The 26,114-nt window shown below is 40.6% G+C and overlaps 1 protein-coding gene across 6 annotated transcripts in view; it reads left to right on the top strand.

Annotated features, from left to right (window-relative positions):
• The window catches only part of CHCHD6 (coiled-coil-helix-coiled-coil-helix domain containing 6), a 196,256-nt gene that overhangs the window by 88,984 nt on the left and 81,158 nt on the right, over window positions 1-26,114 (top strand). For all 6 annotated transcript variants that reach the window (XM_081853913.1, XM_081853917.1, XM_081853915.1 and 3 more), the window contains one exon: window positions 21,696-21,766. In XM_081853913.1, coding sequence (XP_081710039.1) covers window positions 21,696-21,766 — 71 coding nt within the window. The remainder of the gene's footprint in view (window positions 1-21,695; window positions 21,767-26,114) is intronic.

Here is a 26,114-nt window from a genome sequence, read left to right on the forward strand (position 1 = left end):
TTACTTGCCTTGCCCCGGGTGTTGACAACCCACACTACGCCACTGAGCCAGACTGAAGACATGGATGATGCGTTCCTAGAGCAGATTACCAAACCTTCAGAATTGGGAGTCATGGGAGATTTCAGATACCCCAATATTTGTTGAAATGCAAACTTCCAAAAATGTCAAGGTCCAACAAATTCCTTAGTTGCCTTGCTGACAATTTCATTTGTCAGAAGGTGGAAGAAGCAACAAGAGGATCATCTCTGTTGGACCTGTTCCTCACCAACAGGGAGGAATTGATCAACAAAGTGGAAGTACTGGGAACCTTGGGATGAAGTGATCATGCTCTCTTGGGTTTCGTTATACAGAGGCAAGGGAAAGTGGAGTATACAGTGGTACCTCGGGTTACATACGCTTCAGGTTACATACGCTTCAGTTTACAGACTCCACTAACTCAGAAATAGTACCTCGGGTTAAGAACTTTGCTTCAAGATGAGAACAGAAATCGTGCTCCGGTGGCACGGCAGCAGCAGGAGGCCCCATTAGCTAAAGTGGTGCTTCAGGTTAAGAACAGTTTCAGGTTAAGAACGAACCTCCGGAACAAATTAAATACTTAACCTGAGGTACCACTGTAATCTGATTCACACTTTAAGAAGGCTGATTTCAGAAAGCTAAAGGAACTACTGGGTGAGATTCCATGGTTGGAAATACTTAAAGAGAAAGAGTCCAAGATGAATGGGAGTTTCTTAAAAGTGAAGTATTGAAATTCAGTGAAATTCAGACAATTCTAACAAGAAAGAAAAGTGGGAGACATCTAAAGAAACCAGTGTGGCTGCATAAGGAACTGACAGATGAGCTGAGATGTAAGAAGCACATGTATAAGAAATGGAAGAAGTGTGAAATCATAAAGGAAAAGTATACACCAGTAGCCAACAGTTGCAAGGAGAAGGTCAGGCAGGCCCAAAGCTCAGAATGAGCTTGAGCTTGCAAGAGAGGTTTAAAATAATAATAAAGGTTTATTTGGCTATGCTCGAAGCAAGAGAAAAAACAAGCAAGTAGTAGGTCCTCTACATGGAGAAGATGGAGAAATGTTATTGGGTGACAGAGAGAAGATGGAACTGCTCAACTGCTTATCCTCTGTCTTCACCCAAAAGGAAAGCAGGCTTTTCGTTTCATCAATGATGGCATTCCTCTGAGCCCATTTCTGAAGTGGGGCTTGAAGGCACAGGGTTGTGATATCTCTAATGCTTCATGGAGGATCAGGTCTAAAAAGGTCTTCATGGGGAATTTCTCCACTCCGGTTGGCATTATGCCCCATGATCTTTAGCATCCAGAAGGATTGGTCTCAAGTCATCAACATGTGGATGACAGACAGCTCTACCTCTCATTTCTATTTACTAATCATAGGATTGTGGTGGAGATTCTGTATCACTGTCTGGAGGCTGAAACTTACACCAGATAAAATGGAAGTACTAGTGACTGGGAAGATTGCTGATCTAGATTAAGGCTTGCAACTGGTTTTGAACAGGGCTGCATTCAGTAATTTCTTTATCCTTGACTGATTCACCAGCTCCAACCCTCTCTGGAGAAAGTGAACCATGATTTGGTTATACACACCCTAGTTACATCCAAACTACTATAATGCTATGACGGGGCAGCTTTTAAAAACAGTCTAGAAACTTCAGCCAGTGCAGAATGCAACCAGATGCTCATATGTTTCAATCATTTTGTACATATTGTGTGCCAATTGCATTGTCTACATGTTTGTTTCTGGACTAAATTAGAAGTGTAAATTTTGACCTTTAAAACCCTAAACAATTCAGATCCAAGTTATCTGAAGGATCACCTGCCCCCAGGTACTGTAACATAGTAGAAATACAAGAGTAACAATAAAACATGCCATCAAAGTATTTTCAATTTAGAACGAGGACCTAATTTCAAAAAGCAACACTCCTGAAACTCGCAGAAGATGGGCTCTTAGCATTTTGAAAAGGTTGTTTGTTGAACTGTCTTGAAATTTGTATACCAGAAGGTTATTTGGCTGTAAGCCACACTGAGAAGAAGTGCTAAATATGTTGTATGAAAGTGATTATATATATCATCATCACTGCTTCAACATGAGTATCAACAGCTTCAGGCTCTAATGTGACAGCATTAGTGCCACCTTGTTTCTTGGAATCTCACACTGTTTTTGGCTGTCGGTCCAATAGTTTGCTATGTATTGTACTATAGAAAAACCTAAAGAAATACGCTGCTTGAAAAATAACCTCCCAACTTTCTTTCCATTTGTACATTATGGCTTGACAAAGTCTGCTATGAAAACTGGGCTATACCACAGCGAATAACTGGGTACAAAATTAGAGCATTTTTGAAGCCACAGTACTCTTTGCCTCTCTTTCAGGTTGCATCTCTGCAGTGTAGGTTGGCTGACTTCCAGTTGATATATCGGATTTCGAGGTTTTCCCATAATTTTGTGAAAGAAGCAGAAGGGATGAGATTCTGTGAAACCGCTTCTGAACAAGACAAACTGGCATGTGAATTTTAAAAAATGGGGACAGATTAATTGCTTGCCTCTCCCCTCTGGCCCCGCTTGTCCTTGGGCACATTTAAAAGTCTTCAGTTGTATAGAACAAGATTTTCAGATGGCAGAGCAACCACCATGTGTCCTGCTATTGGGAAACTTTGAATATCAATCACTTGCCTTGTGTGCAGAACATATTGGCTGCTCTAATCATAGCAGGGATAGTGTGGAACAAACAGACCCCAGTCATTCTAGATGTGTGAGCACACATATACGTACTTGCAGAGGAAATAATATGGTTCACTGGGTAGATACAGGTATACCAAAATACAGCTGAGCATTGAGTACTTGGTAGTTTCCCAACAAAGAGAATGGACTGAGAGCCATTAAAGAAGAATGTGGAAATAGAAGACAGGTCTCACTTCACTTGCAGGCTTCCCATATCCATCTGCTTGGCCACTGTGAGGACAAGATGCTAGACTAGTTGGGCCTTTGTCCTCATCCAGCAGGGCTCCTATGACATACAATTATCCTTCCAGCAAGACCAGGGGCCATAGGCAAGTCTTGGCCCACAAAGCAATTTCCCCAGAACTATGCCCATTTCCCAGTCAGGTCACATGGTATTATTATTATTATTCTCACTTCTTTTACTTCCTTTTCACATTTTATTATTTTTACTGATGGTGATCCATGTTTAATAAATGTTGATTACCGGTATATATTGATAGTTATTGATTTTATTTCATTTACATTCCTAAAAATTTGGGTTGGGTCCAATGACAGTTTTATAAGCTTATCAAGGGTATACATGAACTCGGAAGTTTGGCCTTCATTGCTGTTGGAAGTGATGAGAGGTGAGAGATAAATTCTATAAATATATGAAATAAAAAGCCTGAAGGCTAAAGTCAGATTCTGCAGGACGTAAAATTTATTTTTAGCTACTCTTGATTTTAAACATCTTTGAACATTTTTAAGTACCTGCTTTCAATTGTTTTAGCTGATAATATTTTATATTTTTGTAAATGCTTAGAGGTTGTTGGGGTCTTTTTTTACAATAAAGCAGTAAATAAATTTTGTGAAAGAAATAAAATGTGTAAGATTATGAACTCCAGCAACTATCCCCTCCTCTCCACATCATACTAGCACCATCCTCTTACCATCAAAAGCCAATTTCAATGGGCAAGTGCTTACATGTTTAAGCTTTGGTTAGTTTCTAAACAGAGGGGTTTCCAAAACTTTAGAACAGTGCTCAGGAATACATGTGAAGAGCAGTACATGTGAAAAGGATCTAGGAGTCTTGGTTGACCACAAACTTGACATGAGCCAACAGTGTGAGGTGGCAGCTAAAAAAGCCAATGCAATTCTGGGCTGCATCAATAGGCGTATAGCATCTAGATCAAGGGAAGTAATAGTGCCACTGTATTCTGCTCTGGTCCGACCTCACCTGGAGTACTGTGTCCAGTTCTGGGCACCACAGTTCAAGAAGGACACGGACAAACTGGAACGTGTCCAGAGGAGGGCAACCAAAATGGTCAAAGGCCTGGAAACGATGCCTTATGAGGAACGGCTAAGGGAGCTGGGCATGTTTAGCCTGGAGAAGAGGAGGTTAAGGGGTGATATGATAGCCATGTTCAAATATATAAAAGGATGTCACATAGAGGAGGGAGAAAGGTTGTTTTCTGCTGCTCCAGAGAAGCGGACACGGAGCAATGGTTCCAAACTACAAGAAAGAAGATTCCACCTAAACATTAGGAAGAACTTCCTGACAGTAAGAGCTGTCCGACAGTGGAATTTGCTGCCAAGGAGTGTAGTGGAGTCTCCTTCTTTGGAGGTCTTTAAGCAGAGGCTTGACAACCATATGTCAGGAGTGCTCTGATGGTGTTTCCTGCTTGGCAGGGGGTTGGACTCGATGGCCCTTGTGGTCTCTTCCAACTCTATGATTCTATGATTCTATGAATACCTTCATATGTGCCCTTGTAATGGAGGCCCTCCCCATACCTTTGAATTGTTCTGGGGCACAGTGACAGGTTGCAAGTGGGTGCTGCAGCACCTGTTGCAGGGCAAAAACAGAATCCTTCTCACCCCAGCCCAAGCAGGAAAGGAAGGTGTCCAAGGGACCAATGGAACAATGGGCAAGGGTTTGTCAAGGCTGCACTTCCTTCCTCTTCTATGCATGGACAGTTTCATGTTTAAGAACCTTGGCAGGTTGACACCATTTGCTTTGCACTATTAGATTTAAAAACACCAAAAATGCATTGCCTTCCTTTTCAAATTATTTATCATCTGAAGCTTTGTGTATGTATATTTTTTAAAACAACAATAGTAAGTGCTTTTAATAGCTTCACACCTTCCTTGTTTCACCCTAGGGCTTTCACTTCCTGTATAAAGTATCCTTTGCTATGGGAGATGAGACTTCTGAGTGTAGAGAGAGAATTACATTCTGCATAGGCTGGTGTGTTTAGCTTGAATTTGTGTCTCTGCTATGACTGTTTGTCTTGCTGTCGTCTTCTGTTCATGCTCTTAGGATGTCCTTGGGAAATGAGTTTGTTTGTTTGTTTTTAAATTCTATAGGAATTTTCTGTTTAAATGTATTAAAATACAAAGTACAGTTAAACTATTTGCATTTAGTCTCCTTAGAAGACTTTTTTCAGTCTGCTCTGCATTTTTTCTCTGTGTAAAACAGAATATGTCGTGAATCAAAAGAATCCATGACCACTGATGATGTCCTGCAATAACAATATTCTTTTGCAATGAGATTGCAATAACAACGTTCAGTGATGGAACTGTCTCAGCTTGACTGCATGATTGCGGATTTCCTCCTCAGTTATGCAATTGTCTGAACTCCAGCTGTGGGTGTCTGATTTGCATAATCACTCTGTGGTTACATCTCAATAACACTATTCCTTGTGTGTGTATATATATGCATGTGTGTGTTTCTCCTTGATCTGATAGGCTGCTGTAATTTCTGTGCTCTTGGCTTTTTGAATGGAAATTTTCATGCTTGTGCTAGCAGCAAAAACATCTCTTTGTCTCATTGCTATTAGAGTAAGTTAGTTAGAATCTAAACATTGAATCAAAGAAGAAAAGGGAATACCTGTGATACAGAGAAAGATTTGGTGGTCAGACACAGAAAATACTATTTTAAATAATTTAATTCTGATGGTTCTGTTTTCACTTAACTTTCCAAAAATAGCCGTCAGATAAAATATAAAATAGTTCACCTTTTGCCATTATTTATAACACATTTATTATAATGGGGTTGCCCTGATCACACTTTCATTTTTTCTGCAATGTTAGATTCACAAGACAAGTTCTGTCCCCAAAAGAATGTATCCTATAGGCTTTGTCATGATTTTTGCCTTCATGTCAACCTAATTTTTTATATGAATTTTCAACATGCAGCTAATCTTCAGCACTTTCTCGAAACACAGTTGTGGTTTAGGATAAATCCCAATGCTAACTATCCCAGGATGAAAAGGAATCAGGTGGCAGCACAATATGGACCCCATGCTTCTGTGAACCCTATAACTCTGTCCATAGATGGGTTTGTTGCATGTGGCCAGAGCTCATTGTCTCCTCATGCCTCTTTTGCCCAACTTTTTCCTTGCCTGGTTTGAATTCCTTTACCCACCCCAGCAAGATGGGGATATCATTCATATATATATATATATATATATATATATATATATATATGCGCAGATCATGTTATTTTGTCAGTTCAATAGGAAAATATTTAGTTCAGCACAACCTTATATGTATTCCTTGTAAGTAAATCCCATTGAGTTCAATGAAACTTACTCAATTTAAAAAGATTATAAAAAGGGGAATGAACATGAAAACCTCATGTACACATTCTAAGGATCAACAGTGCTGTCTTGGGGTAACCTAGCAGGTAATGACACAAGAAAAAAGCTAATACGTGTTAGATAAAGAGGCATTACAAAAGCAGATGATGTCAAATACAGTGGTACCTCGGTTTAAGAACAGTCCTGTTTACAAACAATTCGGTTTAAGAACTCCTCAAAACCAGAAATACTGTCCTGGTTTGCAAACTTTACCTCGGTCTAAGAACGGAATCCGAACGGTGGAAGGGCACCGGTGGTGGGAGGCCTCATTAGGGAAAGCACACCTCGGTTTAAGAACGGTTTCAGTTTAAGAACGGACTACCGGAACGGATTAAGTTCGTAAACTGAGGTACCACTGTAAGTGCACTATAAGGAATGCAAGTACAGCAGCATGAAACAGAATTGAGAATTCATATGGTATTGTTACAGCTGAAGACATGCCTTTCAGGTAGTGGAAGAGGATATTGGGATATTTTTGCCTAATTCAGTGCTGAACCCCAGAGCTTAGAAAGCGCTAATTATTTTGAATCCAAGTGTATTCATAATTGCCATGTTGAAAGAATGACTGAGAGAGGATGGGGGTAAAGTTCTAAAAAGAGCTAGCTTGCATGCAATTTTCTTTTAACTAGTTTCTTGTCAATTTGCTTTTCACATACTTCAGTCGAAACAAAATGCATAGTAGAATCAATAAATGAAATGGTGCCTGCTGTTCAAGAATGACTGTTTTGTTTGTCTAATAGCCAGTATCAGAATTTGAGGCTTTGTTAATTTGTCAATGTAAAAATATTCTTCACATTTATTTTATTTTGTATCTCAGTTTTAAGGGTCTGGAAAATTATTGTAGGAGCCAACCCTGGGGAAGGCTTTTGGTGCATTCACAGAGTTTGGCATTCAAAGTCTGAGAGCAAAACTTTCAGGAGAGAATTTATATGGGCTAAAGAGTGTGATTTCTGCCGCCTAGATGCAGTGGGCAGGATTCAGTTGAATGCATGGAACAAGGTCCACTCACACAACATTATACACACACCCTTGGGAACCTCCAGAATGGGTTTAGGAGGCGTGCAGGGGAAGGAGAGGGAAGAAAAGTATTGTTATTCAAAGAGTTCTTGTTCCCTACACACACACGCACACCCCACTTAGTGCTATGTTGAATTTCACCCACAAACAAAAAGCAAATTCCCATCCTGGCTTCAATTAATATTGAGTTTGTATATGTCTCACTACACAATATGTCTGGGAAAGCATGTGGTTGGCAGCCAACAGACATGGCTGTCTGGTAGCTCTTAAGTTGCATGGCAGGGAGGAGGGACCCCTGTGAAGAAACAGGCCAGTCTTCCTGCTCCCCTCCCCAGCTTCCTGACATTGTAATCTGGAGTGAACATCCTTGAGGGGAAAAGGCATTTATAAATTGTCTGGGTGCACTGCAAAGTGTAGGTGCTGACAAGACCTCAAGCCACCCACTAGCTTAATTTCCCAGGGGGATCTCTACATATATTTGCATATGCAAATTTGTCTCACAGCCCTGTATCCAAAGTACTTCAAGCACCCAGGGACACCCCTGGTATTTACCAGTCAGAGCAGTTTGCTTTGTCAGACCTCTGCTGTTCCTTCTCCCTCATCCACAAACCACCCACCTGCTCCTTGAGATGGAATGTCTCTAGCAGCTCTGTGACCTTCTTCATAGAACTCCTAAAAGACCAATGCAGCACAATTCTTACACCAGCTGTGCTGGGCTCCAGAGCCTTTCCAAGGCCAATTTAAAGTGGTAGTTTAAACCCTTAAATGGCTAAACTTGGGCCCAAGGACTTGAAGGACAACCTGCCCACACTCTTAAGATCAACAGTGGAAGCCCTCCTCACTTGCCAGCCACTTAGACTGGAAAATTGGCAGGCACATGGGAGGGGGCCCCTGGAACTTTCTACCAGTTAATTTTCTGAAATCTATGGCACCCGGTCCCCCCCCCCCATAGCCCCAAATAATTGTTTATTTCAGGTAGCCAACTTTACTTTTGAGAACTTTTTCCACCTGTTTTTTATAAATAGCTCTTTCCGTGGAATTATGGTTTTGCAATATTTATTTTACAACTTTTATATACTGCTTGATGGTTATAAAACCTCAAAGCAGTTTACAAAAAGAATACATACATTATAAATTGAATATGTTATGATTACTGACTATGAGAGTTTTTTTCAGGGAGAGGCATTAATAGTTTTAGTTGTGTACAGTGGTACCTTGGTTCTCAAACTTAATCTGTTCCGGAAGTCTGTTCCAAAACCAAAGCGTTCCAAAACCAGGGCGTGCTTTCCCATAGAAAGTAATGCAAAACAGATTATTCCGTTCCAGACTTTTAAAAACAACCCCTAAAACAGCAATTTAACAAGAATTTTACTATCTGATGAGACCATTGATTCATAGAATGAAAGCAATAATCAATGTACTGTACTATAAAATAAATAAGACAGTATTGTAGATGATAAAAATTAAAATTACTTTTTTTCCTTACCTGCACTGATGATAGTCATTTTTGAATGCGGGCTTTTATCCACTCCAACAGTCACACAATCAATCAATCAATCAATCAATCAATCAGTAGCTGAACTGGGTTCCACACAGTCACAAAAAACAAATTAACCAAAACAGTCTCAAAAACAAAAATGCAAAATAAGTAGCAAAAACAAAAGCGCCAAACTTAATCTGTTCTGGAAGTCCGTTTGACTTCCGAAATGTTCAACAACCAAGGTGCAGCTTCTGATTGGTGCAGGTGCCCCGGCAACAATAACTAACAGGTGCATCAGACGTTTGGTTTCTGAAAAAACGTTCAAAAACTGGAACACTTACTTCCGGGTTTTCGGCGTTTGGGAACCAAGGCATTTGAGAACCAAGGTACCACTGTATTGTTGATAATGTATTTTTGATTTTCTTTTAAAATATGTAATCTGCCTTGGTGGGTATTACTCAGAGAGACAACATATAAATGTCTTAAAATAAATATAGTCCATTCTCACAGCTTTGATATCCCACTGCATAGTCTTTATAGTGCACAATTAAGGGCGGTATTTATTTATTTATCCCTTTACATTAGAAATAGGCAGTACAGTGGTACCTCTAGATGTGAACAGGATCTGTTCCAGAGCCCCGTTCGCATCTAGAAGCAAACATAACCAGCGACAGCACATTTGCGCACATGCGCGTCGCTTTTCGTCGCTTCTGCGCATGCACGTGATGTCATTTTGAGAGCATGCACAAGCGGCGAAACCCGGAAGTAACGCGCTCCGTTACTTCCGGGTTGCCGCGGAGCGCAACTCAAATGTGCTCATCCCAAAGCACATTCAACCCAAGGTATGACTGTGTTTGTTCTTCCATCCTTCCAGCTTGTTGCAGAAACCAGAAACGGTCAATATGAAGGTGTTGCTATATTCTTTTGTTTAAATGAGTCCCTTGTTTCTGTGGATGAAGTACCTTTCTGTTTGAGACAGGAGTTTTGTTCAAGGGAATGCTGGATTTCCATTTTGCCTGGTTAGAATTTCCAAGGGCCAGGAGGCAGAGCCCAAATTCCTCCTAGCATTTATCGCAAAGTATGCCAGGGAGTTTTGGAACCCACTGGTTCCAAATGAATTCTCCACTCACATAGCACATACAATGTAATAATGCCCCATGGAGGCTAATTTTAAATTGCCCCCCATGGCAGCTCCCTCCTATGCAGAAGCTTTCTTTCTCTCTCTGTGTTGCAGCTCCCTATCCCCACCCTTCCAATCTCTTACAGCTTTGCAGTAATGTAAAGAAAATTGCCCAGTCGCATGGCCGTCTGCTGCACATGAATGGCTTGGCTGGATCACAGCAATTTTCACAGCAGGCCATTTTAAAATGGCTTCTGCATAGCAGCTGTTTTATGTATAATAGCCAATGCTCCAGTGCGTATGGGGAGCATCCCATGAATTTTGGCTCTCGCATCCTAGAAGTGACCAGTTAACTAGCCATCCCCAAGCATTTGAGTAAGGAGTCCAGCTGACAGAATACTTCCTGATCCGAGGCAGGCTTTCAATTCCACCCATCCTTCTAATGAGACTCTTTTGAACACCTCATGTTCTGTTGACCCAACATCCAAGCTGAGCTCACCAGTGAAATCACTGTTCTAGGCCATGTTTTTCCCCCACAGCAGAGTGAATGGGAAAAAAGCACCTGCAGGTTTTGTGTGAGAGAAAGAGAGAATACTTTTTCCTGACAGAGAAGTTATCTTGCCAAATAGCTGAAAGGAATCGAGAAGTAGTGAAAAAAATAAATTGCTTCATTTATAATTTTCTTTTCTTTGCCCTCAGTGTGTGTGTGTGAGAGAGGGGGGGGAGTGGCTGCCTGAATCTGTCAAGTTTCAGGAACTTTCAGCCCTTATTACTCATGTTTCTATAGAGCTCCCTCAAAACTCTCTGTCTTACTCCTCCTCTGTTGCACACCACCCTGTTCTGAATATGTACACCCACCTCCCAGTTAGATCCATGCAGTCTGCGTCTGGTTTGTCTTATGTGCCTTTGATGTGCTCCGTAACGCAGGCAAAAGAAGGTCTGATCATTTCTCTAAAAACTTGACAGTTTGTGTGACAATCTGTCCACAAATCCACAGGCTTCCTGTCAACCAAATGAGCCTTTGAATATCAGAAGTTTTAGAAGCAGTGCTTGCCGCTTTGCCGGTGTGCTGAGGGGAAACTGTAACAGGCTGCATGTATAACCTGGGAGGTTTGCCACATTTCCCTTGATCTTGTCTGGGACATCTCATACTGTAATTGTTTGTTTGGCTGTTTCTCACTCAGCCCTGCCCTTACCAGGGTTATTTAGCAAAGCTTGACTGCCTGGATGCTGCACAACTGAGTAATTTGCAGTCGTCTGGATAATAAAAATGAAGCGGGATGGATGGCACTTTGGTTTACTTTTTAACAATCATTTTAAATAGTTTCCTTCTTATTCTCTTTCCTAATGTTAGCTGGCCTTGTGCTCAGATGTCTCTTCATGTATTCCTCACACATTTGAGTTATCTTTCATTCCCTTTGCTCCCACTTTCTAAGATCAAGGACAGGGAAACCATGGCTCTCTCTAGATCAGAGCTTTCCAAATTGTCCATGTTGGTGACACACTTTTTAGACATACATCATTTCGCGACACAGTAATTCAGTTTTGCTAGCAAACTGGACATTAAACTAACCCCTTTCCGGCGTGGAGAGCGTTCACACAACACACCTACATACTGTGACACACAGTTTGAAAAGCTCTGGTCTAGATGTTCTTGCTGTCCAACTCCCACCAGCCTTAGATAGCATAGTCAATGAGGATGGGAGATATAAGTTCAACAACATCTGGAGGACCACAGATTCCCCACCCCTGTCTGAGATGTTACCTACCCTTCTTTAATGCAGGCATTGACAAACGGTGTGTGCGTGACTTCAGAATAATTAATAGAATGACATACAGGTCCTTTTCTTCCTTGATCCATCATGAATTGCCATTGTTCACAAAACATTGCTGGCTTTTGTAGGCATGTTGGGGGTGGAGCTGGATTTTTAACATTTCAAGTGTCGATCCTCTGTCAACTATTGTATATTGTACAGCTTTGTGTTTCTGTGTCCTTGAAGGCACCATGTTCATAAAAATAAATAAGTCTAAATGTTTTAAAAGCTGCATTTAAAATGTACAAAAAAATTAACGGACAGTTGTAAAACAATTCTTATTGCAACAGTAATGTTTCAAGTTCCTCACCCCCTAAAGGTTTTAGGCCACATTTGTACAAAGTGAGGAAGGAGCAGGAATATGGATGTTTAAATACAAGATCAGCAGGATAGTAAACACTATATATATTTCACATCAGAACTTCATATATAGTATATTCAGAATTATTAAAGCTAAAGTAGTTAAATTATTAAGAGTACTAAAGCATGAATACCTATTAATCTCTTCTCTAATATTTAATAAAAGGACTCTTTAACAAATTTAGGATCCTGGTATTTAGGTCTCTCAACCTCATGATATTATTAATTTTTATCATTGGGCTGTGTACTTCTGTGTACTTTTATTTCAACCCCCCCCCTCAGGTTTTTAGCAACAATCAATTTTGCTGCTGTCAATATGTTAGATATCATTATTGGGTTCATTTTTGCTACACGGGAATGAAAAAATTCCAGTTACAACATTCTCAGATCAGGAAGTCAATTATAACCAGTTACATTCAGAGCAACTGGATATAATTTCACCTTTGATGGTGTTGGTGGCTTGCACAACTGACAGTAGAATGGTAAACCCTTTTCTGCTGTCCACCTGTGCAGTCAGAAAGGTCAGTAGTTTATTCAGTATATCTGCTGGAGAATTGGGTGGGGTGCTGGAAAGAGGTTGGATTTCCCTGGATTCTACAGTAGGAAGGGGCATGCCACAGTCTGGGGACTTTTGTATTCTACTTCTGCTCACAGCCCATCATGGAAAGCAGTTGGTCACAGGTTTTTTTGCTTATCTGGATGCCTGTAATGTAGACCTTGGTTTCCTCTGCTCCTGATGAGTATTCACCACCACCATGCACCTCTGTGTTTTATGTCCTCCTCTACTTTTGCTATCATCCATTGTGGATATTGTTCTTATCCTCCTGCTAGTACCAAATGCCAATTCTGATTGAGGGGGCTCTTATTCTGCTGCTGTCCCCTTTCATGAACCAGGAAATGTGAAAAGATTTCACCCAGAGAGACATACCCCTTTTTTCCTAGCATTGCAGCTATCTCTCTCTTCTCTGATCCTGAAGTGAATTCTAATTCAGCATTTATGGTTTTGCAGTTTATTGACGAGGGAATGAGCAGAATGGTCACATTCCACACTTGGCTTCACTGCATGCATTGAAGGATACTGTGTATCTGAAGAAGTGTGCATGCACACGAAAGCTCATACCAAGAACTGACTTAGTTGGTCTTTAAGGTGCTACTGGAAGGAATTTGTTTTGTTTTGACTATGGCAGACCAACACGGCTACCTATCTGTAACTGCATTGAAGGAGTGAGGGGATGGACAGGGCTACCAGGACTTCATTTAGAAATCTTAATGGCTATGTTGTGGTTGCTGCTGCTGCTGCTGCTGCTGCTGCTAAATAACAGCCAACTTACCCAGCAACATAATCTTCAGCAATACACAATTTCTGCTAGGGAATAAAATAACAGAGAGTATAAGAACTTTGGAGACATAGCCATTTGGGGGCACATACCTCTAGAGCACCCCAAAGAGAAGTATGAAGCCTCTAGCAACATCTGGCTTCAGACATCCCTCTGATCTTACTAGATTAGTGATCTAGTTAGACAGGGGAACTAGATTTGGTCCAACTATCACTGCAGAAAATGTCCGCATGCGTTTCATGACTTTAATAAATGACATCCACAAATTTTTAAAACTAGTACCTGCGCCCTCATCCAATCCCAGGTTGCATGTGTGGCAGCTGCACTGAATGTGCAGTTTGAAGAGAAATGAGAATCGTTTCTAGCTTGTGGGTAGGTGCTGCTAGATAATGAACCGCACTGAGAAATAACTGTATAAAAGGTCTTGTGCAAATACCTTAAGTAACTGATCTTTTGATGCTTGTGGTCAAGCTGACCCTGAATAGCACTGTTCAGAAAATATATGAAAATCTAACACCTCTACCCTTATTCCTTCACTCCAGTACACTCCATTTTGTCCACCTGCATCAAAGAACAAACTGAGTTTTAGCTCTAGAGTCCTTGAAATGGCTCCCAGCGTAGGGAAAGGGATGGTCTAAAAAGGACATCGAAATCAGAATAGTAGTGAGCATTACCACATTAGAGTACTTGTAGAACAGTGGTTCGCATCTCTAAAATCCTGGTGCCGCCCCCCCCTCCCCCGGTGACATATAATTCTTATTATTCAAAAAGTGAACTCCTATTCACATGGAAGAAGCCTAAAAGGCAATTAACTTGGTCTAAACAAGCTGATTTTAACTTTTAAAATGTGTATGTCACAATATATATTTATATACTATATATGAGACCCCTAGAACTATAAGAAATGCAGAAAAATTCACTGTTAATAACTCATTCTCAAATTGCCCCCCTTAAAAATCAAATTGCCCCCCCCCCCCGTGGGGCATGTGCCCCATGTTGGGAACCACGGTTGTAGAAGCGCAGATTGCAGGCTTGCACAACTTATGACCCATCAAGCTGATCTCAGCCCAGCCAGCTTGGTGTGGGGGCCCATGAAGGGCTTGATAAACCTTCTGACTTTGCATTTGTGAGCCTGAAAAAGTGGCGAGGGAAGCTGTTAAGCACCTACAGCCGTTGGGCAATGCTTGGCTTCAGAGGTCAAGTTTGTCAGGCCTGTGCTTGAATGTTGAACGAAGCCTTCTTGGTCAAGTTATGATCTTGGCCAAGTTCCTCAGCTGCAAGAAGGTAGTAATAACACACACACCAGATTCTTATGGGAGTTTGTGATTGTAAAGCATACTGCATTTTAACAATTCTAGATGAATTACTGTTGTTAATAATAGCTACATTGAGAGACTTGGTATAAATTACATTTAATACCAATAATAACTGCCTTGAGAGCCTTATTTCACAGCTTTGAAATGTTTATTTACACACACTTTTGATATAAAATCAACAGAATCATCAACGTATTATAAATGGGTAGAAACTCCCTTGTGTTCAGGATACTCAAGGCACAGGATTGTGTTCTAAAACATTAGTGAACGTGGGGAGTGATTCCAACGTGTAATTTGTCCAGAAAGCTACATTGTAGAGGTTTGTCATATTGCGCATCTTAACCGATTAACTGAAAATCATCAAGGAGGTTTAGGATGCAAACACATGTTCCCATGTTGCTGTGGGTGTTTTTTTAATTTTTTAAAAATAAACTTTATATGACTGCAAGAGGCAAACAGCACATTGAAATAACAAATGGGTAAGCCTAGTTAGTCCTCTGGAATTTGAACACAAATCCTCCTTGCAGTAGGCACCCCAAAAGGATAATGGCAGCTGCATTCTGCATTTGCTGCTGCTGCGGCTTTGTCCTAGCTTTGTTTTTCAATGAATGATATTTGTGTTTCCTGAAATACTGCTATATTTATCCCACTAGTTTTCCTTGTCAAAGTGGAAGAGAGCGACAGCTGTACAAGGTCATAAGGGCTCTTAATTTCCAATTTAAATAGCCCTGGTTAGTACCAGGCGGCCCAAAAAACCCTTACAGGAGAGTCTCGTGATAGAGGTAGCCGGTGCTCAATTCCCTTTCCTTTTGCTGCCTTTTCCCTTTTGTTTTGTCGCATGTTGCGAAAAATGTGGTGTTATTGCCTTTTTACATGCATTGTGGGATGCACATTCCTTCCAGCAGGATATGGGCTCCCGTTCTGAACGCAAGAGAGAACTCGCAGCAACAAGGGAGGAGGGATTCTAAGTGATGCTCCTGTCAGGTGCTAGGCAGATTGCACCATGTAATCCTGCAGCTGTCATCTGCAGCATTTGTCAAGGCCTCCTCTGTTGGTCTGCTCTGTTTCATCACGGGGATCGCTAGCATTCATCTAGGCTGGCAATGTTTCAACAGCCATTAATCCTCTTTGTATCTTTCAGCGCTATGACCACTGACAAGGTTCTAGGCACCGCCATGTCAACATACCTCAATATAACTTGTGATTGTTCTGTTTTTCCTTTAAAAAAACAAACAAGCAAGCAGCTTTTGATCCATTGACCCAGTTCTCAGCCTAATATGGTTGTTGAGGTATTTTCACCTCCACCCCCCTTGCTGCTGTTTTAACACCAGGAAAGGACCATTCCTAAAAATGATTGATTTCTGGTTTTTGTCTTTCTCTTCCGTGTTTTTCAGTCAGGTGTCTTATATCTCACCTAGACCAATGTGTAGTTTAGGCAAGTGAAATGAAGCAGCCTTTGTGATGAGCTGGAAAAGCAGTTCCACATATCTCCTGTTCCATAGAATCACAGATTCTACAGAATTGTAAGGTACCTAAAGTCCAGCCCCCTGCAATGATGATTAAATGATCCTTGAATTGCACACTTTGCCTAAAGCTGAGGAGAGCTGGAGGTGGGGTTTGAGGATTTAATCCAGCCCCCCACCCACCCCCTATACAGTTTCTCCTATAATTTGTGTATGTTACAGAACTGAACAGGCACATGTCCTACATAGCTTGTGTATTTTTGGCATTCCCCATCAAAAATATTAGTTATATTTCTTTGGGGGGCACATATCTGCACAGCATAATGCAGGAATACTCACAGCTTTCCCACCTTATATGAAACACTGCAGTTACTCACTATTTTCATAACACTTTTTAAAAGTGCCTGATGTTAAGTGCAGTTTTTTTCCAGATGGAAAATTTGCTCCAACAGCTGCCTACAGGAAGAATACAGCATTCGTGCCTCTCAGTAGGTGAAATCACTGCATTGCTACTTCACACATTGCATTTTTGCTGTGTATTCAGACTTCGGAGCCGCTCCAGCGTTCATTAAAATGGCAGCATATGAAATGCTATAAAATCCTGGACATCAAATCCTTTTCCTTCTGCTCCTGTAAATTTATGCTAATAAGAGTTTGCTTAGAAAAAAACATTAAATTAAGCACATGCCTATAATCTCAGATTTCAGGCCTTGTATTCAATATCTGACACTTGTAATCAACTGGCTGGTCCTTAGATCTCTCAGTTTATTTCAGACTTATCTGCTGGAAGTTATTAGCAAAGTTGACGAGCAGCTAACCATGCTTGAAATCTGTAGTCCCAAGTCCGAAGGGAAATTCATAGAATCATAGAATCATAGAATCATAGAGTTGGAAGAGACCACAAGGGCCATCGAGTCCAACCCCCTGCCAAGCAGGAAACACCATCAGAGCACTCCTGACATATGGTTGTCAAGCCTCTGCTTAAAGACCTCCAAAGAAGGAGACTCCACCACACTCCTTGGCAGCAAATTCCACTGTCGAACAGTTTGTCAGTGTCCTTCTTGAACTGTGGTGCCCAGAACTGGACACAGTACTCCAGGTGAGGTCTGACCAGAGCAGATTACAGTGGCACTATTACTTCCCTTGATCTAGATGCTATACTCCTATTGATGCAGCCCAGAATTGCATTGGCTTTTTTAGCTGCCGCATCACACTGTTGGCTCATGTCAAGTTTGTGGTCAACCAAGACTCCTAGATCCTTTTCACATGTACTGCTCTCAAGCCAGGTGTCACCCATCTTGTATTTGTGCCTCTCATTTTTTTTGCCCAAGTGCAATACTTTACATTTCTCCCTATTAAAATTCATCTTGTTTGTTTTGGCCCAGTTCTCTAATCTGTCAAGGTCGTTTTGAAGTGTGATCCTGTCCTCTGGGGTGTTAGCCACCCCTCCCAGTTTGGTGTCATCTGCAAATTTGATCAGGATGCCCTTGAGTCCATCATCCAAGTCGTTGATAAAGATGTTGAATAAGACGGGGCCCAAGACAGAACCCTGTGGCACCCCACTAGTCACTCTTCTCCAGGATGAAGAGGAACCATTGATGAGCACCCTTTGGGTTCGGTCAGACAGCCAGTTACAAATCCACTGAGTGGTAGCATAGTCAAGTCCGCATTTTACCAGCTTCTTTACAAGAATATCATGGGGCACCTTGTCAAATGCCTTGCTGAAATCAAATTGCATAGACACACTTAAGATAAATGATTAAAATCCAACTAAAGACTTATTGAGGCATCCTCTTCCTAACTGGTTGCTCTGATGGACTACAAGTTTCAAGGAAGGACTACTGTGGCCAGTATGGTGTCTAGGAAGCTCCTGGTCTTAAAGGGAAGCTTAACTGGTAATGGTGAAGGAAAGGTGAAGCTCAGTTTCCTGAGAAGTTTAATTACTTCTGACTTTTAAGTTGTAGCTTTTTACTGTATTGCATTGTATTGGGTTTTGATAGTGAACTTTGATTTTATCATGTTGCTTTGAGTAGCTGATGGAACGTTAACTGAGACTTGTGCAGGATAAATACATGGTGATAGCCTTGTGTGCATGTTGTTTTTTTTACAAACTTGTCACTAAAGTACTGCCCTCTTGTTGATGTGTTTACTATAGCCAAAGATTCTTCTGTAATCATTTTATAAAACACTTACACCTGGAAAACATCCCTGATAATCAATTTCTTTTTCTGTTTTCAGTCTTAGGGTTAGGGTTAAATCCCAGCTTCATGCTGAGCCTTATGTACAACATATTTGTTCTTATTTTCCATTCCTGCTGCTCCTTCGTTGCAGATCACTGCTGGCTAATAGAATTTGATGGGGCTCCTTCCTGTTGCCTGCAGAATGTTTCATTTTGCTACCTTCCGCTCTTGCTTGCTTTTTTCTACTTTTTGTCATCATTTTGATCTTGCAAATCCAGGTCCTATGAGAAATCAGACAGTATGAAATATGAAAATTGCTTGAGAAGTAATTGGAGAAACAGTGAGATTTATGAAACCCATGGAGATAATGCTCACACCTACTTATTCACAATATTTAATTTTTAATGGCAATTTTAATTAATGGAGGCACAGGTCTTTGGGTTTTTCAGAGGCAAGTGAGGAACAGCAGGGAGTTGCAGGGCTGTGCAGTGCAGGTGGGAGGGAAGGTGCTATTAAAATCTGCATTCCAGGCTGGTGACCTGAGAGAGGGAGAGGACAGAGTGTTTTAAAGTTCTAAAGTGAAATAAAATTAACCATTATGTAACACACATCGATAGACAGACAGACTGACAGATAGCTTTTGCTGCCAAAGTACATTTTGAGGTGAAGCCTCATCTGCAATTTATCAGTTCTTGAAAGAGTTTTTTTTTATTGCAAACCTGTGGAAACAATTCCCTGCTGGGCTTCTTTGTGTCATGCATAAAGATACATCTAACAATGATGCTTTCATATAGCAAATTTGAAAGGAATATCAAAGCATGCTTATATGAACCTGTTAATTTATGAACTCTGCAAGGAAAGTGGTAGGGAAGTGCACAGAAATACAAATCTATCTGAGAAGGGGCAAGATTGTAAGCATAACGAGTGGTCTTTTTTCTGTTTAAGTTCCATTTTCCCTAAGCTTTGTCGCTAGACATTGCTGGAGGATAAAAGTAAATGCAGGAATAAAACTTTGTTTCAGCTGCTGTCCTGAGGAAATGGAAGGAAAATAACACCAGAGAGAATCATGATACAATCTGAAAAGGGCAAGGATCCTCCAGAAAGGGAATTACACAGTAAAAATTTTCTGTCACACACTGTTTTATTTGAATTGATTATTTAGATTTGTGTTTATCTATTTAGCCTCTCACTGTTAATCAGCAAGTTTACAAAGGAAATGTGTCCATATGCCATTTGCTTATGTTGCATAGATGAAAGGGCTAGGAATCGTTCCATGCTTTATGTGACAATCATGTTTGGGCCAAGGTTCATCAGTGTTTATATCTGGATATTTTGGGATGTGCGCCTGTCATGTACACTGCAGATAATCCATAACAAGCACAATTTGCTGTATGTGTGGAACTGTTCTTTAATAGGACTTCATTCTCACATTTGTCTTGCACCTTTCCATCAAGAAGCCAGGGTGGTGTACATGATTTGTTTTCTTTCCATTTTTCTCCTCACAAGAGCCTTGTAAAGAACATTACCAGCCCATTGAGTATGATGGTGTTATGGCACCCCGTCTTCTCTGCATCTTACGATGCGGGGAGGAAGGGAGTTCCAGCCAAGGGTGTACCCCTCTGTCTGCTCTTCCTTCCTGTTAAACCTCTCACTGCCACCAGGTGAGAGAATTTATTTTACGCTCATTGCTCCTCACTAGACAGCATAAAATGCCCTTGGGTCTCCTCAAAAACACCTCAAAGTGCATTCCCACCAGCGGAGTTTGGATGTATTGCTGTTAATTTTATTCAATCTTGTTGGGCACATATACCAGCGGTGTATGTTTAGAGCATTTTCTCAATTCCTATTTGAGATAGATCCAAACAGTAGTCTCTTCCAAAAAACAATTCCAAAGTTGTTCCTCTAGTTCTTCTCCAAAATCTCCCCCCCCCCATTTTAGTATTAAAGAAATAAGGGGAAGGGTAGACAATATAGTTGGGAAATGATTCCTTTCCCCAGTGGGTTGGTGGAATGAAATAATTGTTCAAAGTTGTTTAGGTTGCATAGTGCCTGGGGCATACAACTTTAGTCCCAGTTTACAACTGAAGTATAAAGCAATGAATATCTTGTGCATTATTTGCAGTCTTAAGACTTACCGGTATTTATGAAGGCTAGGGAAGATCAGCTTTCTCCTGAATTGGATAAAATTTCATACATTGCTTTACTTCACAAAGTGAAGTTACTATATTTGAAAAGTTGCTGTGGTGTCTGAGTTCAGGTGGAGTTTAATCAAAGTAAATGTAGGATGCTGTCAAGAGATTGTTTATAACAGGGGTGTAAAATCTTTGGCTTTTGGGTCAAATTTGGCCCATGAGGCTGTTTTCACAAACCACACCCTCCTGCTCCAAAGGAACAATTGGGAACCTTAAAGTGTGATCCCAACTATTTTTTGTGAGTAAGGCTTGCTGTCAGCGCTGATCAGCTGATCGACATTGACAGCAAGTTCTGGTGTGATTGCTGTCCAGAGCAGGCATGTTTCACTCCCGGCAAACCCTCAGAGTATGGCTTGATGTAAGTGCAAATATTTCTTTGTGTTGTCTGATTAAATTTGAGCTGTACCACACAGGAACATTTTTACTTTGGGTCACCTGATACTATTGTGATGTCAGGCGATTAATGGGCAGCTCCACCCATCAATCCATCCTATGGACTGGATCCTTTTCCCCAACCCTGACTTATAAAAAGGCTAATGTTTGGATACTTGCTTTTCAGTTAACCTGCCTTTTCTGTTTCTGATTTGGTTATTTATACCTTTACAATAATGACTGGTTAACGTTGCCCTTGCTAGACCTGTGGATCTCCAAGCTTGAAGCTTATCTCTCAGAAAGGCACCAGCAGTTGCTAGGAGAACTTTCCCCATATACCTGAAAGCCCAGTTCTTGAGTATATTTTCTTTGGATTGGAAGTGGGCTGCTAATTTGCTCATTCTCACTCAGTGCAATATGGTTGACTACAGGAGCTCATGTATGAAATGATACATGCTGAAGCTCACTGGTATGTTTTTAGCTATTATTTTATCTGTAGGGTATAAATGATGATGATGAGCTTCAGAATCCTTTATTTTTGCAAGCATTTTCATCCCTGTTACCCCTCCCTTTTGGTGCTTTAATGTATAGCATATGTCCCACTTGCCTTTATCAGTTTAAGAGCCTTTCTACTGGATTATGCAGCTTAAGAAACATTAATTTGTAATGCTGGGTGATGCCTTTTTAAACTTTCAGAATTCTGAAATCTACAAGATGACCTTGGATCAATACAATGAGGCAGTTACCAATGCAGAAGATCAGATCAGGTAAGAATGCAATTGTTATCCCACTGACAGATTAAAAACAATATTATTTTTCCAGAAGGAGCTGGCTTAGTGTGGTCCTGAGGGGGATTCACTTTGCATGCTTCCACCCAGTTTTGGCCAAAGCAGGGAATTACACGGAAACCAGCCAAGAAGTGTCATAGTAGAGCAGAGTAGATACTGTGCATCCAGATCACACTTGCTCACACTTTAGAAGGAATGGGGGTTCTGCTCCATCTTAGGCCAGGATTGTGCAGCTCTGCCCATTGCCTGGCTTTAGCTCCTTCCTCAACTTCGCTTTCTACCCTGCCCCAAACCTGACAGGAGCCAAGTCTGACAGACCAGAAATACAAATATTTTTGTAGTTGCCATATGGGGAAAGTATGTTGTTGCACTCAGGGAGGCATTTCTCTTATAGTTAAGGAGGAGTATATGAACATGACCTGAGCTATAGGAAGCCCTGAAGCATTGAAATCTACCTTTCCACTATAAGCCAAATAGCTGTGTGTGTGTGTGTGTGTGTGTGTGTGTGTGTGTGCGCGCGCGCGCGCACGCGCGCGCGCACACACACACACACACTTTCTTAAATGGAAGAGTTAAGTTAATACATTCCATGAAATTTCAAGAATTTCATAAGAATTGCAGTACATTGTACATGTTTAGCATATACACAAAAGTCAATAATATATAGTGCTCGAAAGAAACATGCATTTTAACATGCTTCTGACACGTTGCAAGGAGCTCCCAGTTGACTGAGGCAACCTGCAAAATGTACCTGCATTAGAAAATGTGTATAATTGGGCCATATTGTGTGCAATGGCCCTTGAAGCAAATATATCAATTAGATGATTAAGAGTTGCTTTTTTGTGCAACAGGCAAATAAATGATGACAAATTAGACGTTAGGTGTTAATTAACGGAGCATGTGCTACATTTCTTAAAATAGTATTTTTATCTTGAAGCCAATATGTATATGATATTTTATGCCTCCTTTTTGTCACTTTAATACATGTTTCAAATTCTAAATCCATTTATAGGATGGAGATGTCTAGCATAGTATTCCCCATGTTTTAATAAACAAATGAATTCTTCCTTTTGAGGATTCTTTTTCATTGACAATGCGAGAGCAGATATAATAATCCACATAGTAAGCAACTGAATACTAGGATGGGATACCCAGGGGGAGTGATGACAAAAGTAATATAGTTTTCAGCAGGCATTTAAAAGTTGGCACAGAAGGTGTCCACTGAGTTTTCCACAGGTTACATGTGAGTATGGGTGTTGCAGAGCAGTCTAGAGAAGACTTTGAATCTCCAAGGTATAAGAGATGATGCTTAGGGAGCTGCCATCTCAGTTCCTTGCATTGAGAGGGCTTTGGCGTTTTCCTCCCAGGAAAGATCAGAAAATAATGGGCACTGAAAACCAATTAACAAAGATGAGTTGACCTCTGTAGTTTAGGAGTTACCTGCTTATCCATTCTAAGTTGGAATTTGGTTGGGAATATAACTTAAGGGAAAAAGAAAAATGCTTTGCAAGATGGAAGGTGCAGGAACTATATTGATTAGGAGATTATTTATTATTTTATAAGGAAGACCGCTGTCAGAAGACACAATGAGGCACAAATTACAAGATACACCAGCAGATAGGCTAGAACTGCAGGATGCTTGACATTTTATCACAAAACATCTATTAAATACCTCTATTAATCCCAAAGGTATCTTACTGAAAAGCAGGCCACCAGGACAGTAATACCATTTGAAAGGTTTACCTGGCTGTTAAGAAAAGCTTCAATGGCATGGTCTCAAAAATAAACTACCTCTAGATAGATGTTACTACGATCAGATTAAGAAATATCAAATCCATGGAAAAGACAGATATAGGCAAAATGATACACAAGAGCCCAATTTTTGGGGGGACGACACCATTATCTAAAAATTCCTTCCAGTAGCACCTTAAAGACCAACTAAGTTAGTTCTTGGTATGAGCTTTCGTGTGCATGCACCAAGAACTAACTTAGTTGGTCTTTAAGGTGCTACTGGAAGGAATTTTTTAATTTTGTTTTGACTATGGCAGACCAACACGGCTACCTATCTGTAACTGACACCATTATCTGTTCATACAAGTGAGAACTTTCTAAAAAATACTACAAAAGTGATGATACATTCTGGTTCAACCAGCAAGAATGATGGGGAAAGTATTAGCAGATAGTTGGAGAGGTGACAGTTCAAAAGGAACATATTGGCAACTTCTACCCAGTGGTAGAAGGGTTTTGGAAAGACTTCCTAAAAGAGATTGGTGATATTACGAAGCGCATAGCAGCAGTGGATCCAACATTATGGCTGTTCTCTTTGTTTTCTCAGATTCTCCCCCCGCCCCCCAAGAGGTAGTTTAGTTTGTGCTTGTGGCAGCATGGTTCACCACATCCCAGCATTGGAAACATACCTGCCTTAAACATTGGCAGGGGAAAAGCTATTCTATGTTGTAGGAATGGAAAAGGTAACACATCAGTTTTGAATTCTTAGAGGCCAGTCACAAATTGATTATTTTTATGCAGTATGACATGATTTTGTTTCTTTTGCTGATAAGAAAGACACTGGTATGCTAATGCCACTGCAGTACACTTTTATTTGGAACAATAAGTAGAAGGCAGAACATTTTGTTATTGATCTGTTCTTCTCGGAATGCATTGGATCTCGATGCTGGATAACTAAATGGGATCTATAACGGAGCACTCTATTCTTATATGGCGTAATGGCATGCTTTGTTTTATACATTTAGAATCATAGACTGGTAGAATTGGAAGGGACTCTGAGGGTCACCTAGTCTAACCCCCAATCACGCTGGAATTTTTTTGCCCAACATGAGGCTCGAACCCATGACCATGAGATTACAAGTCTACTGGCAGAGCTATCCCATATATATATATGTGGAACCTGGGACACTTTGAGCAATATGTCTTATAAAGCAGAGATGGACAGGTTTCCCATACAGGCAAACAATAATGTGGATTGCTGTAGCATGGTAAATATCTACTACTTGTACTGCATTTGCTGCTTATTGGTGCTGACTTCTTAAAAGTCTCACTTTTGAGTTTGCTTCGACAATTGTCAACAGGCATGGGCATGTTGCTGTTCCATTAAAAAAAACCCAAACCAAACCAAACCAAGCAAACAACAACAAAAACAGAGTTGCCAACATGCTGCATATATTTGTAGAGTACATTCTCTTAAAAATAAGTTGCTGTTGGAATAAATATTTCAAAAGTTGGAAAGCAGTAATTAAGTTATGACAGCCTTTTCTTCAGTTGTCTTAGAACACAGGAAGATGATATCAAAGCCAAATATGTTTCCAGAACTATGTTTCTAGTTGGCAAGAAAGCAATAATTAGAAATATGCAGGTTCTTTGGGATTGGGAAGAGATTAAGATCAGCGGTTGTGTCCTATATTTCTTGTTTTTAGTTGTGCCAATATTTCCTTTATCTTCAGTGCATTCCTTTTGGGGCTTCATCCTACCCCTCCACATTTTCTTACTGGATAGGGACCAGCGGCACACATTTGTCTCTTGTATTATGAGGCATTCTTCAAAAAGTCAAGACAGCTGTTAATTCCTTCCTGGTTGTTTTAGCCAGAGTATTTCAAGCAAGGTTTTAGAAAGCATCCTCCGCCGCACCCTGCTCTATTTGTTTTTGGCTGAAATTGTTACATGCTCCTCCTCTACTACGTGCCCCTGAACAATGCTTTCCATTTCACTTAATACCACATTGTAATTATTCTCAATTCATTGTTTTGCACTGCCAACTCATTCTTTAATTCCATCATTATATTTCCAGATGGTGCCCCACTGAGGCCTTTGTGTGGGGTTTTGGCAGTTGACTTACCGAAGATAGCTGTTACTTTGCACATCTTTCTCCTACAAAAAAAGAAGCTGCAGGTGAAAGAAATTTGGTGCAAAAAAGCTCCCCTGTTCCACTTAATTACACATATACACGTAAATGGCCTGAATTGGGGGTGACTAACCAGAAATGAGACCTAGGGGTCATAGTGGATAGCTTGACGAAGACATTGACCCAGTGTGCAGCAGCAGGTGGATCGTTCATAATGCTGTTATACAAATCTGTATTGTGACCACATTTAAAATACTGTCCTCAGTTCTGGTTATCTCACCTTGAAAAGGATATGGTAGAGTTGGAGAAGTTTCAGAAAAGGGCAACCAAACTGATATGGGGAGTGGAGTTTAGATAAAAGGTGAGTAAGAGGTGCTAAGATAGAAGTATGTTTATATAAAGTTATGCATGCAGGGGAGAAAGTGGAGAGAGGAATGTTTTCCTCCTTCTCTCATAACACTAAAATTT

Source organism: Podarcis erhardii (assembly GCF_964252035.2).
Source record: "Podarcis erhardii genome assembly, chromosome: 2".
NCBI lineage: Eukaryota > Metazoa > Chordata > Lepidosauria > Squamata > Lacertidae > Podarcis > Podarcis erhardii.